At 34.4% G+C, this 17500-nt stretch overlaps 1 protein-coding gene across 1 annotated transcript in view; it reads left to right on the forward strand.

Annotated features, from left to right (window-relative positions):
• LOC115225111 (myosin heavy chain, striated muscle) overlaps nt 1–17500 on the forward strand; it is a gene marked incomplete at its 5' end in the record, with an annotated part of 84610 nt that overhangs the window by 61870 nt on the left and 5240 nt on the right. The window contains 12 exons of the mRNA XM_029796042.2: nt 76–242; nt 1485–1563; nt 5270–5515; nt 6215–6411; nt 7178–7310; nt 8054–8270; nt 8693–8933; nt 9711–9903; nt 10035–10163; nt 10607–10978; nt 11638–11838; nt 12276–12428. Of these exons, the coding sequence (XP_029651902.2) occupies nt 76–242; nt 1485–1563; nt 5270–5515; nt 6215–6411; nt 7178–7310; nt 8054–8270; nt 8693–8933; nt 9711–9903; nt 10035–10163; nt 10607–10978; nt 11638–11838; nt 12276–12428 (2328 nt within the window). The remainder of the gene's footprint in view (nt 1–75; nt 243–1484; nt 1564–5269; nt 5516–6214; nt 6412–7177; nt 7311–8053; nt 8271–8692; nt 8934–9710; nt 9904–10034; nt 10164–10606; nt 10979–11637; nt 11839–12275; nt 12429–17500) is intronic.

Genomic DNA, 17500 nt, shown 5'->3' on the forward strand with positions numbered 1-17500 from the left:
CAATGATCAAACTTACACTTTCACATTCACTCACTCACATACATATTCTTAACTCACCTTTTTTCCACTCTGCAGATGGAACTCAACAAGAAACGCGAACAAGAGCTCCTGCGCTTGCGTCGTGATCTTGAAGAAGGAACCATGCAACATGAAGCCCAAATCGCCACACTCCGCAAGAAGAACACTGAGGCAACCAATGAGCTTTCTGATCAAATTGACCAACTCCAGAAGGTTAAGAGCCGGTGAGTGTCTGTCATTGTTGCTTTTCTGAATTTACTTGTTTAGGTTTTATCTTTTGTCTCTCATCAACTCTACATCAACTGTTCTTTGTTCTGTGTCTTCACTACTATTGGTAGCAAGCATTCAAATTCTTAGGTAATTGTAGATTTAATTAATTAATATATTGGTTTCAAATTTTGGTACAATGCCAGTAATTTTGGAGAAGGGGCTAAGTCGATTACATCGATCCAGTGCTCAACTGGTACTTATTTTATTGACTCCAAAAGGATGAGAGCCAAAAGTGACTTCAGCAGAATTTCAACTCAGACTGCAAACACAGACGAAATGTCAGGAAGCATTTAGCCTTGCATGGTAATGATCCTGCTAGTACACTGCTCTTAATCAATCAATTGATCCCCTATTACCACAACCACTTGACACCTTAGTCATTTAATCTGATGGGAATTAAATATCAAGATACTCTTCTCCTTACTTTAGCAAGCCATGACTTGTGGGTTCTGTCTTCTCATTCTGCCCCCACTTGTCCTTCAAGTCCCTGAAATAAAAAGAAAAAAGAATTTAGAATAAGGAACAGACATATTCCTCTTATGACTGAGATATCTAAAAAGGACTTGAACAAACCAATGTCATTGGTTTTCTAAAATCATGAGGGGCTAGCACTGAATTTGAACCCACTCAGCCAATTTAATGAGGGGGAGTGGTCATATCACAAGATTAGGGCTTTGTCCTCAGTAAGACCAAAGTCAGAAACTTGTTTGTTTGGGTTTTATATATATATTTTTGGTCATTTGTGTTTTGTTTTGTTTTGACTGTCTCCATACTTTTTCATTCCTTTTCACCTTTTCCACACATTATCCTCTATATGTGCATGTGTATATATATATATATATATATATATAGATATATATATATATATATATATATATATATATATAATATATATATATATATAATATATACATATATATATCATATATATATATATATATATTATATATATATATATATATATATATATATATAAACATATATATATATATATATATAATACACACACACACACACACATCATACACATAAACACCTCACTTCAGCCCTCTCTCAAGTGAACTCAATTCATCTTTCTCACTCCTCCCTTGTGTCACTCAGACCTTTCTTCTGTCCCCTATCAACTCCCCACCACCACCGAACAACACAATTTCAACTCCTGATTTGTAAAACATTTAATCGCCGCTTCATTTCAGCCTTGAAAAGGAGAAATCACAGCTTCGTGGTGAGGTTGATGACCTCCAGGGTCAACTTGAGCATGTTGGCAAAAACCGGGTAATTAATTATAGCCACAACACAACTTTGCCAACCTTCCTTTTACTACTACTTCTGATAACTTTTAACCCTTTCTCAATAAATATATTCCCAGAAACCCCCATTTTCCTTTTTTTTTTAATATATTACTTTTTCGAAAACCCACTCACTTTTCACCCCCTGACTCATAATATTCCCCTTCCCCCCTCTTTTTTTTTATTCCTTCCTTCCTACTTTTCTTACAGCTTGTGACATGCTGTGTGCTGTGATATGATGCTGCTGATGATGATGATGATGATGATGATGATCTTCATCATCATTATGACCATGATGATGATAAAAAATAATAATAATAATAATAATTATGATGATTATGATGTTGTCTTGCTGTGATTCTTCCTTTCTTTTTTCTTCTTCCCCTTTTCTTTCTTCCCTTCTTCCTTCCATACCTCCTTTTCTTCCTCTTTATTTTTTTCTTTCCTTTCCTTCATTTTCCTGCCATTTCTTATCTTTCTCTTCCTTCCCACTTTTCATTCCTTTTTCCTTCTTTTCTTTCTTTACTCCTTCTTTTTCCTCTCTTTTCTATTTCCTTCTCTTTTTCTTTACTGATTTCCATACTCCACCTCTCTCACTGTTTATATAGTTTATATACATACATATATATATATATATATATATATATATATACATAAACATACATTTATATACACATATATGTATACATATAGATACATATATGTTTATATACAGAGAGTGAAAGAGATCCTTTACCCTCATGTCTTCTCACTTTACTCTCCTTCTTTCTCTTCTTTTTCCCTTTCTCCCTCTATACTACAACCAGTCTACCAATTTTCTGATTGTTCATAATCACCATCTTCCTTTTAACCCTTCTAATTTGTATTAGTAGAAGTAGTAGTAGTAGTTGTTATAGTATTAGTCTAAGAATTAATCATTTTCTTTCCTTCCCCTTTTTTTTTTGTTTGGGTTTTTTTTTGTGTGTGCAAACAGGGGAAAACAGAAGAAAATACTTGCATTTGCTCATTCCAGTTTTTCTCTTTTTTTCCTTCTGCCCTTACCTTCTTCCTTTCAATTTCCTTCCAACAAAAACCTTTTCTCTTTTCACCTCCATCCTTTTCTTTTAATTTTCCTTTTTGCTGTGGATTCTTGAGAGAAGAAAACGACTGAAAATATATACATATACATATATATTATATATATATATAATTATATATATATATATGTATATATATATATATATAGCAAAAAAATATTAATATTAAAAGTAAAAAGACAAATGCTAACTGCATGCAGCATCCTCTACATTACTTCTCCAGACTAGAAAAAGAAAAACAAGATCTGAAAGAACAACACGAAGAAATCATAATTGATATGAGACAGCGTGAAAAAATGATGGTAAACTGAGTGTCCACCATTTTGTTTCCTGTTTATGCTAATATTATTATTATTATTATTATTATTATTATTAATATTATTAGGATTCTACTTGACATCTTTGTTGGCTTTGCGGCTTCCAATGAGCCCTTTGTTAAAACCCACAACTGTTTAATGCAGTGGTTCCAAGGGTTTTTTGTGTTCCGTTCGTCCAATGCACTGCCAACGCTACAAGTTTTACCACCACTGCCACTGTTGTTGTTGTTAATGAATCACACAAAAAGCTTCACTGTTCATTAAATAGAAAAAGCAAAAAGCAAAAAAAAGAATATGAGAAATGGCGACCATACAGAAAAATAAATCCTCATTTGCGCAGCTCACGAATAAATGCGTGCATATGTACACACAAACACACAGACAGACCTACTTGCGTACTTACACACACATATAAAATAAATGTATTAATGCTTTGTTGCAAATATTTCAAAGCTTTCTGTGTTTAACAATACATATATAGGTTTTATATATACATACATACCTACATATGTGACAGTTATTCAATAGCCACGATAAAACTCTGAGTTTCGGATGCCGAGGTGAAAATCCACAACACCATCTCTTCAGTTATCTGGCCATCTGATAATATTACATAATATTGAGGTCTCTTTCTTTCTTTTGTTATCTTACCGTTTTTACCAATATATATATATATATATATATATATATATTATACAAGCAAAATTAAGACTCATTACACTTGGAGAGTGAATTTATATAAAGGTCATACTGTCCTTTATAGCACAGATGCTGCAATTCTGTGTTTCATTCCTAATTTTTGAAATAAAAATGGTTTATTTAGCAATCATCTGAGAATATACTTTTGCTGTCACTGCTAAAATTAAAGTAATCTTAACAGATATTCAATACATATTGTCAAATGACTGCTTACTTAATTAGTTAATTAGGCATGAAATTCAGAGATACACAGTGTGTATGTATGAGTGTGAGTGTGTGTGTGTGTGTTCATGCATGAGTATGTATTCATAGTCATACAAATATATATACATAGATGCATTCATGACACTAATGAAAGCAAAATGGCTACTATAATATAATATACACCACAAATAGAACTATTTAATTTAAACAGTTCTTTTCGTTTATTATTATTCTTTTTCTTTTCTTCTATTCTTTAAATTGCATGTATTAACAAAAGCCGTCAAATGTTTTGCCTTTTAGCCACCAAGTGGCCATGGATTAATATTGCATGAAATTGCTTGTTTGTTTATTTCTGTTATCATGGCCTGTTTATATATTTCAATTTGTTTCTCTCTGTAAAACAAGTGACAATGACAACATTGGGTCACTAATGAAGCAGATATTGTGACCCTGGGTAGATTTTTATCAACCTCAACCCATGATCTTATTAAACAAAAATCCCTCACTCTATTGGATGCACACCACTGCTCATCTCTCTTGAACCAGACATAAGGGTTCGTTTTCTCAGTTGCTTCTGGCAATTTTCACATAAAAGTGATTTCATTTGTCTGAAAATCTATTGGTCATTGACTACAGCAATGGTTGCTGAGAGGGTCTATACCATCTCTCTAGAGGGATGTCAAGAGTCATGAAGGGAACAACGACTGATTTATTTAAATCTAATTACAGCTAATATCTGGAGGAAATAAAGGTATAAAATTTTAAAAGTTGTGGGATGTAGAATGTATCCAAATGTTTGGGATGTTCAGTAATTAAAAGTTGGGTAACTACTCAAAACTCTGGATTACATGAACAGGAAATGAAACCTGAATGCTTGACACTCAAGCACTAGACCTTGGTATTAAACAGGGCTCCATATAAGGGCCTACCAATCTAAGCTTATAGGTGCCTAAATATTAGATCATCATCATCATCACATGTACTGTTGCTATCAAGGACCATTTGCCCCTTTCATTTGCAAGATTTTAGGGGATTTTTTTAAATGCAAGGCTCAGTATTAGATGTTCTTTTTATTGTTGTGTGAATAGGCTGGAGTAATGTTAAAGGAAGTGAATTGCCCAAAAGCACAACATGCTGTTCGAACTTGGAAATCGAACCCTCTGCTGTACTGCTCTAAACTCCAAAGCATAACCACTCTGCCACATGCCTTAACAAAGTACCTAGTTGAGGTGTTGAACAGGACAGAGTGTTCAGCCTTGCCAACAAAGGACAAGATATTTAGCCGAATGTAGATCTGGTCCTATTGATGTTGATGTTAGTGTTGCTGATGATGATGAGTGTAAGGATGATAGTACTGACGATGTTGTTATTATTGATGTTGTTGTTGCTGTTGTAGGGATGTTCCGACAAGATGAGCAAACAAATGGAAGCCCAGCTTTCTGAACTCAACGCCAAGATTGATGAACAAGCCCGCAGCGTAAGCGAACTCACGTCGCAGAAGTCCAGGCTGCAAGGAGAGAGCGCTGATCTGACCAGGCAACTGGAAGAGGCTGAACACAACGTTGGTCAATTGACAAAGTTGAAGAACAACCTCAATCACCAGCTTGAAGAAGCCAAACGTAGTGGTGAAGATGAAGGAAGAGTAAGTATAATGGACAAATGTGTTAATAAAGGCAACCACACAAGCTTCCCAATGCCCACTCTAGCATATGTATGTGTGTGTATATATATATATACATATATGCACCATATACATATATACATACATACACTCTCACACGCATATACATATATATTCACTCATACACACACACACTTATATATGCACATATACACACATGCATATATATATACATACATAAAATCTATATATATATATATAGATATATATAAAATGCATTTATATGAATGTATATATATATATATATATATATATTATATATATTAGAAGAAATGAGGTACTCAGAAAATCGGATATATATATATACATATATATATATATATATATATATAATATATATATATATATGATGATCATCATCATTACATGCACACACAAACACACACATACATACATACATACATACATATATATATATATATATATATATATTATATATATATATATATATATACATACATACATACATACATACATTTATATATATATACAATACACACACACACGAACATAAATATATTCATCCATAACCAAAAATGATTCCCTCTTCTCATCCTCCCCATCTTTCTTCCTCTAATTGCCTTCTCTGCCTCTCACTCCTTCACTCCTCCTCTCATATACACTCTCCCTCTCACTTTCCTTTCTTCCCATCATCTCTAGCTCCGTGCCAAATTGCAAGCTGAAGTCCGAAACCTCAACGCTGACATCGATGGTATCCGTGAAACCCTTGAAGAAGAACAAGAATCCAAATCTGATCTTCAGAGAGCCCTGTCCCGTGCTAATGCTGAAGTACAACAATGGAGGTCCAAGTTCGAGAGTGAGGGTACTGCCCGCACTGATGAACTTGAGGATGCTAAGTGAGTACCATACTGAGAATACTCCTGTTTGTGGCAGTCAGTAGATGTGTGTGTCTGTGAGTTTGTCTTCGTGGTTCATTAATTTACATACTAGCATGGAAAAACGGTCGTTAAACGATGATGACGATGATGATGATGACGATGATGATGATGACGATGATGTTTGTGTGTGTAAATTAATGATTGACAAAAGAACAGGTGTTACGTAATTACTTTCATTAGTTCACGACTGTTTCTACCATAAGAAGCATTGTGCTTAGAGCTGAGTGCTAAAGCAACACTTTATAGCTTCCTCAGAGCCATTTCAGTGTGAAAAGCGTTTACATACATATTGATTAATTCCCTCTGAATTAACAAGCAAGTGGATGAGTATTTCACAGACACACACAAGTATCCTTCTTATGTAGAATCAGCATGGGTGTGGTTAAGACAAAGTTGTACCTTTTGAATTATGGCTGCAATTATCAACCCAAGGAACCTCCATATAGTTTTCATCTATTCAGGTTCATTCCCAAAGTATGGGTCAACACAAGGTTTTAGAAAGTGGCATTCTCCCAAGATTCCACAAGATCAGATTGAACCCAAGACCTCATGCTTGTGAAACTTTATAATCACTCAGCCATACTGTATATATTGCATGTGAGTGTATATGTGTGTCTGTTTCGCTGTCTGTCTGTCTTTCTCTGTTGATAGTTCTGATCTGATATTTGCTGAACTTTGTTGAACCTTGATGACTTAAACATTTATTCACCTTTTGTTTGTCCAGACGCAAACTCCAGGCCAAATTGAGCGAAGCTGAACAACTAGTTGATGCCTTGCAGAGCAAATCTGCTGGATTGGAGAAGGCCAAATCTCGTTTGCAGGGAGAACTTGAAGATATGATGATTGATGTTGAAAGGGTGAGTAAATATAAACACATATACGCACACACACAAGACACACACACTCATACATTTGTGCAGATGAATGCGGTAATACACACACACAGAGATGCACACATATATGTATGGATTACTATATATGTGGAGGTGCATATCTTAGTGGTTAGAGTGTTGAACTCATGATTGTAAGATTGTGATTTCAATTCCTTGACCAGGTGATGCATTGTGTTCTTGAGCAAGACATTTCATTTCATGTTGCTCCAGTCCACTCAGCTGGCAAAAATGAGTAACACTGCAACAGACCAGCGTCTCATTCAGGAAGAAATATATATGCCAGAGAAGCTAGGAACTACCCTATGTTTCTTACAGAACAATGTGGACTAACCATATATATATATATATAATAAAATATTAGGGAATATATATATATATATATATATATATATTAATACTTGTTTTTTATGTTCAGCTGTGAACAGTCCAATGATGGCTTAGCAGGGCGAAACTTTGCACTTATCAACAATATTCATGTATAAGAAATATATATATATATATATATATATATATATATATATATATATATATATATATATAGATAGATAGATAGATAGATAGATAGATAGATAGATAAATAGATACATACATACATACATACATACATACATATGCATTAACACACATTTACACACATGTATATCTTTCCCATACCTCAAGCTAATACCATTTTCCTCTTTCTCTCTCTCTCTCTTACCAACACACAGTCCACCGCCCATGCTAACAATCTTGAGAAGAAACAACGTGGATTCGATAAGACCATGGGTGAATGGCAACACAAATGCAACGACCTCCAGGCTGAATTGGAGAACGCACAGAAGGAAGCCCGTGGCTATTCTGCAGAGTTATTCCGCGTGAGAGCACAATGTGAAGAGGTTGGCGACACAGTGGAGTCTTTGAGGAGGGAGAACAAGAATCTCGCTGGTAAGTCTGTCTGTCTGTCTTGATTGAATGTCCTGAATGTTTGTTTTTACCTAAAGTACTGGAAGGTTGATAAATTCAACTGTTCCTCCCCACAAAAAAAAATCTTTGGCTTTGTACCGATGCAACAAATCAAAGGATATGCAGAATTGTTAGAGCCATACACTATTAATTAATTAATTTATTTATTTATTTATTTATTTATTTATTTATTCTGGCTCTCAAATCCTGCCAAAGTCAACTTTACATTTCATCCTTCTGGTATCAATAAAATATAGTACCAATGAAATACCGGGGTCAATGGTACTGAATAAAGCCTTTCCCTTAAAACCACTGGCCTGGTGCCTAAAGCAATAATTATTATTATCATTATTATGATTATTATTATCATTATTATTATTATTATTATTATTATTCCTATCCAGACGAGATCCACGATTTGACTGACCAACTTGGTGAGGGTGGCCGCAACACCCATGAGATTGAAAAGGCCCGCAAACGTCTTGCCCTTGAGAAGGAAGAACTCCAAGCTGCACTTGAAGAGGCTGAAGCTGCACTCGAACAAGAGGAAGCCAAGGTCATGCGTTCTACTCTTGAAATCTCTCAAATCCGCCAGGAAATTGACAGAAGATTGCAAGAGAAAGAAGAGGAATTCGATAACACAAGGTGAGCAGTAATAACCATTCTGGCTCAGTGGTTTCTGAGTTCAAACACCACTGAAGTGAACATTTAAATAAAGCATCAACTCATCCACTTCCTCACAAATTTCTGGCCTTGGGTCAAAAGCTTAACCACTCTGCCACATGCCTTAACAAGACACCTAGTTGTGATTTTAAATAGGACAGAATGTTCAGCCTTGCCACCTAAGGACAATATATTTAGCCAAATGGAGATCTGGTCCTATTGATGGTGATGTTAGTTCCAATATTTAAGAGTAATGGATTTAGCAGAATTATTAAAACAAAATATCTTACAATACTTCTTCTAACTCTGCATTCTGAGTTCATATCATGCAATGATCAACTGTGCTTTTCATTGTTCCAGTATCAATGAAATAAAATACCAGCCAAGTATTTGGGCTAATGGTATCTGCTAACTCCTTCCCTTCAAAGTTGTTGACCTTAAGCCAAAATCAGAAACCATTATTATTATTATTATTATTATTATCATTATTATTATTATTATCAAAACATTCATGTAAAAACGACAAGGTGATTAGAACTCGAATGTTTTCTGACATAGGGGGTCCATCCAGTTTGGGCTGACCTGCTGGAAAACAATGATAACAGAAATAAAAACGGTTATAGCTACTTCTAGATTACAACACATACTCATTAGTATCATTACAATATATCATTCCTAGCATTTCCTAATTTTGTACATTAACATCTAAAGGAAACACTGATCTTTAAACTTAACTTTCACTTTCACTTTCGTTCTCAGACGTAACCACCAACGTGCTATGGAATCCATGCAGGCCAGTCTTGAAGCTGAATCCAAAGGCAAAGCTGAGGCCATGCGCATTAAGAAGAAATTGGAACAAGACATCAATGAACTCGAAATCGCTCTTGATGGCTCCAACAGAGGCAAAGCTGAACTCGAGAAGAACCTCAAGAAATACCAAGCACAAATCAGGGTATGTATGCAATTACATTTGTGTAACCAGTTTCATTCTCTCTCTCTCTCTCTCTCTCTCTCTCTCTCTCTCTCTCTCTCTCTCTCTCATTATTTCTGTCTGTCTCTCATTCAATGCTTATTTCTCCATAGGAATTACAATCTCAAGTTGAAGAAGAACAGCGTCTTCGTGATGAAGCTAAAGAACATTTCCAAATGGCAGAGAGGAGGTGCGCTGCTATCAATGGTGAACTTGAAGAACTCAGGACTATCTTGGAACAGGTAAGCAAAAAACAAAACTGACTCTTTCAAGATCATTTTTGCTTCTAGTCCTTCCAGAGTTGGTAAAATAAAATATCAGTCAAATACTGGGTTGGAATTAATTTACCTAATTAATATCCTAGATGTAAATGGAATTAAAATAGAAGAGTAACTTTACTATTCCTCCTTCTGGGGTTGATATAATGGAGTACTTAAAAGGTTCTGGGACCTATGCAATCAATTAAATCCCTAACCTCAAAATTACTAGCCTTGTGCCTACATTAGATCTAATTATTATTATCATTATTATTATTATTATTATTATTATTATTATTATTATTATTATTACTATTATTATCATTAAGTATCCTTTGTTAATTCCTTAACTAATATTTTTCTCTTTCTCTTTTCCCCTCTCTTCCCACAAATTTCCCAATCCTCAATACCATTGACTGACACTTTAGGCTGAACGTGCTCGCAAAGCTGCTGAAAATGAATTGGCCGATGCCAGCGACCGTGTCAATGAACTCCAGGCTCAGCTCTCCACATCCAACAGCCAGAAGAGGAAACTGGAAGGTGACATCACTGCCATGCAGACTGACCTTGATGAACTCAACCATGAACTCAAGAGTGCCGATGAGCGTGCCAAACACGCCATGGCTGATGCTACCCGTCTTGCCGATGAACTCAGACAAGAACAAGACCATGCTCTTTCCGTCGAGAAGGTCCGCAAGAGCTTAGAATCTCAAGTCAAGGAATTGCAGGTCCGCCTGGATGAATCTGAAGCCGCTGCCCTCAAGGGAGGCAAGAAGATGATCCAGAAACTCGAAAGCCGGGTAAATATTTTACTTCTTCCTCTGTTAATTTCTTTAGCTTCTTTGTTTTAATTAATGCACTACTCCCAATATAATGATGGATTTGTGCTTCCACACCAGTGAAATGGCAGCATCATTAACAAATTGGATCAAAATACCTTGTGGTAGTTGTTCTGGCTCTTCACATTCAAAGCCAAAATCCCATTGAGGTCAGTTTTGTTTTTCCTCCTTTTGGAGTCAATAAAAAAAAGTGCCAGTCAAGAGCAGAAAATGGACAGCACTGAGAGAGTATCAGATAGGATACCTTGTATTTGTTCTGAGTTCAAATCCCAGCCTAGCCTACATGGATGTTAGACTTAATATATTGCCTAGTTCAACACTACCAATAAACACTTTGGATCCCTGTAGCAGAGTCCACTCTGTTGCAAGCTTCAGGGTCAGGTCTTCATTTTGAGAATACCTTCATCCCTTATTGTTACTAGTCAGAAGGCCCTGTAAAGGGTCATAAGCACTACCTTCCCACAACCAATTCCACTAGTTCTACCAGTTAAATAAACAATTAATTTTTAGACCAAAATCATAAAAACCAACCTATTGTCAAAACCATCTCATTTATTCAATCATCTCGTTTAACTCATTAACTAATTAAACATTCAAAATTTTTCGTCCTCAACAAACAGGTTCGTGAATTGGAATCTGAGCTTGACAGTGAACAGCGCCGCCACGCCGAGACCCAGAAATCTATGCGCAAGGTTGACCGCCGCGTCAAGGAATTATCCTTCCAGCAAGATGAAGACAGGAAGAACCATGAACGCATGCAGGAACTCGTAGACAAACTCCAGAACAAGATCAAGACCTACAAGAGACAGGTTGAAGAGGCTGTAAGTATTTGGGGTCTGTTTATATATGTATATATATATGTATGCATCTATATATCTGGCTAGCTATCTTTCACATTTTCCCTCTCTCTTAAATATATATATATTCACATATTCATGTATACACACACACACATACACACATACATTTACATGATATATTAGTATACACATAAATGTGCAGATACACACATAAATACATACATACATACATACATTACATACATACATATATTGATTGGTTCTACATTAGGAGTGCAACAGATCTCTGAAGAGTACAGGGTTACATAATCAGACTGTTATCTAACACTCTATTGAACCCCTAATGTGAAACCAATTAGTAAGATTGCCCATTTAAAGAAATTTTTCATCTATTTGTTGCTGAAAAAATACAGCCTGACATTCTTTAACCATTTTCCACTTGCAACTATTTTCCGCAGGAGGAGATCGCTGCCGTTAACCTCGCCAAGTTCCGCAAAGTTCAACAAGAGCTTGAAGATGCTGAAGAACGTGCTGACCAAGCAGAAAGCGCTGTGCAGAAACTCCGTGCTAAGAACCGTAGCTCCGTATCTGCCGCCCGCGCTAGTCCTTTGGTAGGTTTTCATCTCCGTCTTTTCATCTAGTTTCTTTTGAAGTTCTAATTATCATTTATTAATAATATCACCACTTTTTATTGCTTTTATTATTCATAGTTTAAGAAATCTACTATAAACTCAATTCTCTTGGAAATTTAAGAGTAAAAACGTAAAATCTTAACAACTTGTTTATTGCTATGGAAACTGTTCACAATGAACCAGAATATTTCATGGAAAGCATCCAAAGAAGTATTCAGAGTTAATAAGTATAATCATAACATTATTATTATTTTATTATAATTATAATTATAATAATTATTATTTTATTATTATTATTATTATTTCTTTTTTTCTTCTTCTTATTATTATTTTCTGTGTTATATATCATATAACCACTTACAAACAATTCTTCACTGAAAACTGGGCCTTTGGAATAAGCCGGTATTAGAAATCATCATCATCATCATTATCACCAATATTATCATTTGTGTTTATCATCATTCACTGGATCCATACCTACATATTCTTTTCCTTTACTTTTTCCTCTCATTTGATTTCATACAATTCTTCTACACGAGTATGTCTATATGTATGCGTGTGTATATATATATATATATATATATACACATACATACATACATATATGCATACATGTATATACACACATATATACATATACATTTTTTCATACAAACATGCATATGTATATATATTTTTATACTTATACAAGGGAGTGCTGAAAAGTTCGTGACTTTAAGGGTGTTGCAAAAGACCTGGTTGGAGGCTCAATCTTCCAGGTTCTTTTACACAGCTTAGAAAATTTAAGGAACCACTGCAATAAGTGTGTGAATCTAAGAAGGGAATATGTTGAATAAAATCATAATTAACCGATCCTCCGGTATTTTCTTTTACCGAAAGCCAGGAACTTTTCAGTAACCCCTCACGTTTGTGTATATATTTGTATGCATGTATTTGTATGTGCGTGGATGTCTGTATATGTGTCTATGTGAGTCAATATGTGTGGCTATATCTATGAACCTCTTTCCGGCAGACAACAACTTCCATACAAGTCCGTGCCAGTTCTGTCTCACAATGAAAAAAGGTAAATGTAGTCAAAATAGCAACAACACAAAAAAAAATAGCAAAATAGTAGAAACTGTGACACACTGTCACACTGTGTCACAAACAGCCTGTCACATTGTGTCACAAACACCGTGTTACTCTGGATTCTGTTTCACACCACCAAACTAACAATTTGCACAGGTTTTATGCTTCTTCTTCTGTCACATGCATACACACTTGGGATGGTCATTTACCCTTTTTCTGATCCCACCCCCTTTTTTTTTTTGGTGAGTGGAAATGTATAGGACATTTAGAGTGGAGGGGACAGAGAGGCAATAGTTGACCTCATGGCTTTGTGCATATATTAGGTATTATTATTATTATTATTATTATTATATTATTATTATTATTATTATTATTATTATTGGTAGAATCATTGAATATTAGGAAATAAGGCCATGTAGATATTTGTACCAGTTATTTGGATGCTGTGCACAAATCCCTCTAAGGTCAATTTTGCTTTTCATTCGTCCAAAGGTCAATAAAATAAAGTACCAGTCAAATACTGGGTTCAGTTTAATCAACTAGCAGCCTTTCCCTAAAAATTGCTAGTCTTTTGCCCAAATTAGAAACAGTTATTGCTACTATGATTAAATTAGTTTATATTTCTAAAAATTCCTATCCCAACACTGCAAGTTCAAACTTGCTTCTCGTCCTTTGTGAAGTGAAGCAATAAAATAAGCCCCATTTAAAAAACTAGGGACTGTTTTAATCAGCTGAATCCTTTCAGATACTGAATATTGAAAAGGTAAATAAGACCAAATTTGTATTCAGGGTTTAGGACTTCTTTTTATTCCTTTGTTTAAACTACAAAACTCTTGCTCCCTAAATTTAAGTTAAGTTAAACTGATATTCAGAGGTTTTCCTGGGGTCTTTCTGTTATTTAAACAACAAAACCTTATCTACAAGCAACCAGTAAGTTAACTTCCAAGGTTTATAGAAGGAGGTTAAGGAAATCATAAATCATTTTAATGTTGAATCTTAAAATGGAGGCGGCTATAAATAATGCAACATATTGGATTCAAAAATGCTTTCAGATAGAAAAAATGGCCAAAGGCCATGACAGACATAGCAGCTAGTTACAAAATAGACTTTGGCTTCTCCTCCTTAAAATTAAATACTTTATTCTTACAAGCAAGAAAGTAAGTCTGCTCCCATTATGAAATGTAAAAGCTTCAAGAAAATGTGGAGTAATTCATTTTAATGATGAATCTCGAAGTAGATACAGCTAGAGCTGATCAACATCATTTATATTCACAATCCTAGTTCCCCTTGAACTCTACAATGGCATTAGCCTGTGAGTAGCCATGTCATGCACCAGGTCTATCTATCTTCTTGCCTTATCCTTGGTCATAAAAACATAAAACACTGAGTTAAAAAATAAACCATAGATGTAAAAAAATAATACGCTGATGGTTACCTGTGAGATTCAAATCTCAATTTATTTCCTATGTTATTTCCTATTGCTTAAACTACAAAACCTTTGCACACTAAATCACTAAATATCAGGGTAAAAATAGGCTGGACTTGCACTCTGGTTTGGGGTCCCTTTTCTGACATCACTGCAATTTTTGTGTGTGCTGGGCATGGATATTTTTTTTTAGTTTATTCTCATTGTTTCACCCATTTACTACAGTTAGTCACCAAGCAATGAGGCAATGTGTTTTATCTCACTGCAAGCAAACAGCTACAAGATGAGCAAATCAATAAGTGAAGTCCTTTTTCTATGCTTTGCGATAACTTGCCCTAAAAATAGCTGCTTCCAAATCTCTTCATTCTGCTACCATCTGAAATGCATAGTCTGACCTCATTGAACTCCAATGATATATACTATACAAAAAGGCTGAGCTGGTCACCAAGGGTTAACACTCATACCATCATCTTTAATCCTAGTGCCCCTTGAACTCTACAATGGCATTAGCCTGTGAGTAGCCATGTCATGCACCAGGTCTATCTGTCTTCTTACCTTATCCTTGGTCATAAAAACCAGGTACATGCTTCCAAGTACTTTATTCCATCAGTCAGAGCCTCCTCTAACTCATCTTCTGAGGTCATATGGAAAATCCTCTTTCAAGCAAGGAGGTACTGACCTTTGTAACAAACCTTTGTCTTGGAAACATCTCAAGCTGTGAAGTTCATTTTATTCCACATTGTTAGTAAATCATGGAATGTTTTTGCTATTGCTCATGTTGTAGTTGCTATTCATATTAGGGTCTTCTCCCATTTAAATTAATTTTCTTCTTTTTGTGTGTGTGTCTCCAATTGGATTTCAAAATATTTGGGGAATGTTTTTGATTTCATTCCTTTTGTCACCAAACACTCATGGCCTTATTCCTATAGCACAAAATATTAATTATTAATATAATTACAGTCAGAATTCAAATCCTACTGGTTATTATTGGATTTTGAATTCTTATCATTCCTGGGTTGATGAATATAAAACCAGTCATGAACTGGGGCCAATTAAAAGATATTTTATCTGACATAGCATTCTTCACTAACATTCTTCCCTTTAGCCTGGAATTATGCGAGCAAGCGCGTCATCTTCTCACTGAGGTAATTGACAAAACTAAAGGTACGAAACACAAAAGAGAAAGAATAATAATTATTATTAATATTGTTATTGTTTTAATTATGATAGTCATAATTAATAACATCAATAATATTAATTAATATTATTATTATTATTGTTATTGTTAAACTGCAAGAAAAATATATATATATATCATGTTAATAAAAATATGTATATATATATATAAGCTTATTCAAAGAGTTTCTTGCATGAATATATAATATATATTATATATAAAGTAGATTCATTCAACACACTTACACACTTACAGTAGTGTATTATTTAATAATTAATGTTAATTAATCAATCAATTCCTTCATTCAATATACATCCATTTGTTCATTTACAATTTTTTCTCTTCTGGCTGTCGCTGCTTTGATAAGCTTGTGATGATGGACCTTGCAATGAACTTGTCACACAGGTTCCAATTTAACTCTTGGCTTTTTTTGGCATTTCAGAACGCTCTCCTTTGTTCAGACGATTATTATTATTATTTTTTTTTACTCTTCGTTCGTTTCTGAGCAATAGTAGTTGTAGTAGTCACTTATCAATGCTATTATTGTTGTTAATAATTATTGTTGTTTTCATTTCCGCTTTACTTTATAGTTACACATTTATATATATATATTATATATATATATATATATATATATATATATACACACACATATATGCATTCACATACACATACATATATATAACAAGTATACTTGTTAATTTTTCAGCTATAGTAGTTGCTTCTCAATGTTTTTTAAAACAAAAAAAATACAATGGCATAGTATTTTTATTGTTGTTGTTGCTTATTCATAATTTTTTCTTCATTCATATCACCAACCATGTTTTTTTGTCTATTTTATATATTTTTGTTTTATTCTCTTGTTTTTTGCAATTATCCATCATTACATTTATCTACATACAATGGAGTTACAAACTGGACCTGTAAACCCAAAACAATTGTCCGTCATATCTCCCTCAAATCATATCTTGCTTTCTTAAAAAATGGTACATGTTACAATTTAGTCCTAGATATGCTATGTCTGGAATAAGAAATGGGGTTGCCACGGATGGAACATCTTTGAATCAGGGCCAAGCAAGTCAGAAACAAAAGCAAATAAATAAATGCAGTGACAATATATACACATATATATATATATATATGTGATGCTGTCAGAGGAATATTATTCATAAGTTAGAAAAAACCTCACTCATGATAAGATAATACAGTGAGGATATTGATAGTTTTATAAATCAAAAACTATTTCCAGCCAGAATATTCCTGGATGTCTTCGGAATTGTTTTACTTAAAAACTGAAAGGATAATCAACGGCTTATCAGACATAAAGGGCTGGAAGTGTACAGCCAGGGTTCTTTTGCAATAAAGGTACAAAAGAAACAA

This window comes from Octopus sinensis, linkage group LG27, assembly GCF_006345805.1.
Source record: "Octopus sinensis linkage group LG27, ASM634580v1, whole genome shotgun sequence".
Classification (NCBI taxonomy): domain Eukaryota; kingdom Metazoa; phylum Mollusca; class Cephalopoda; order Octopoda; family Octopodidae; genus Octopus; species Octopus sinensis.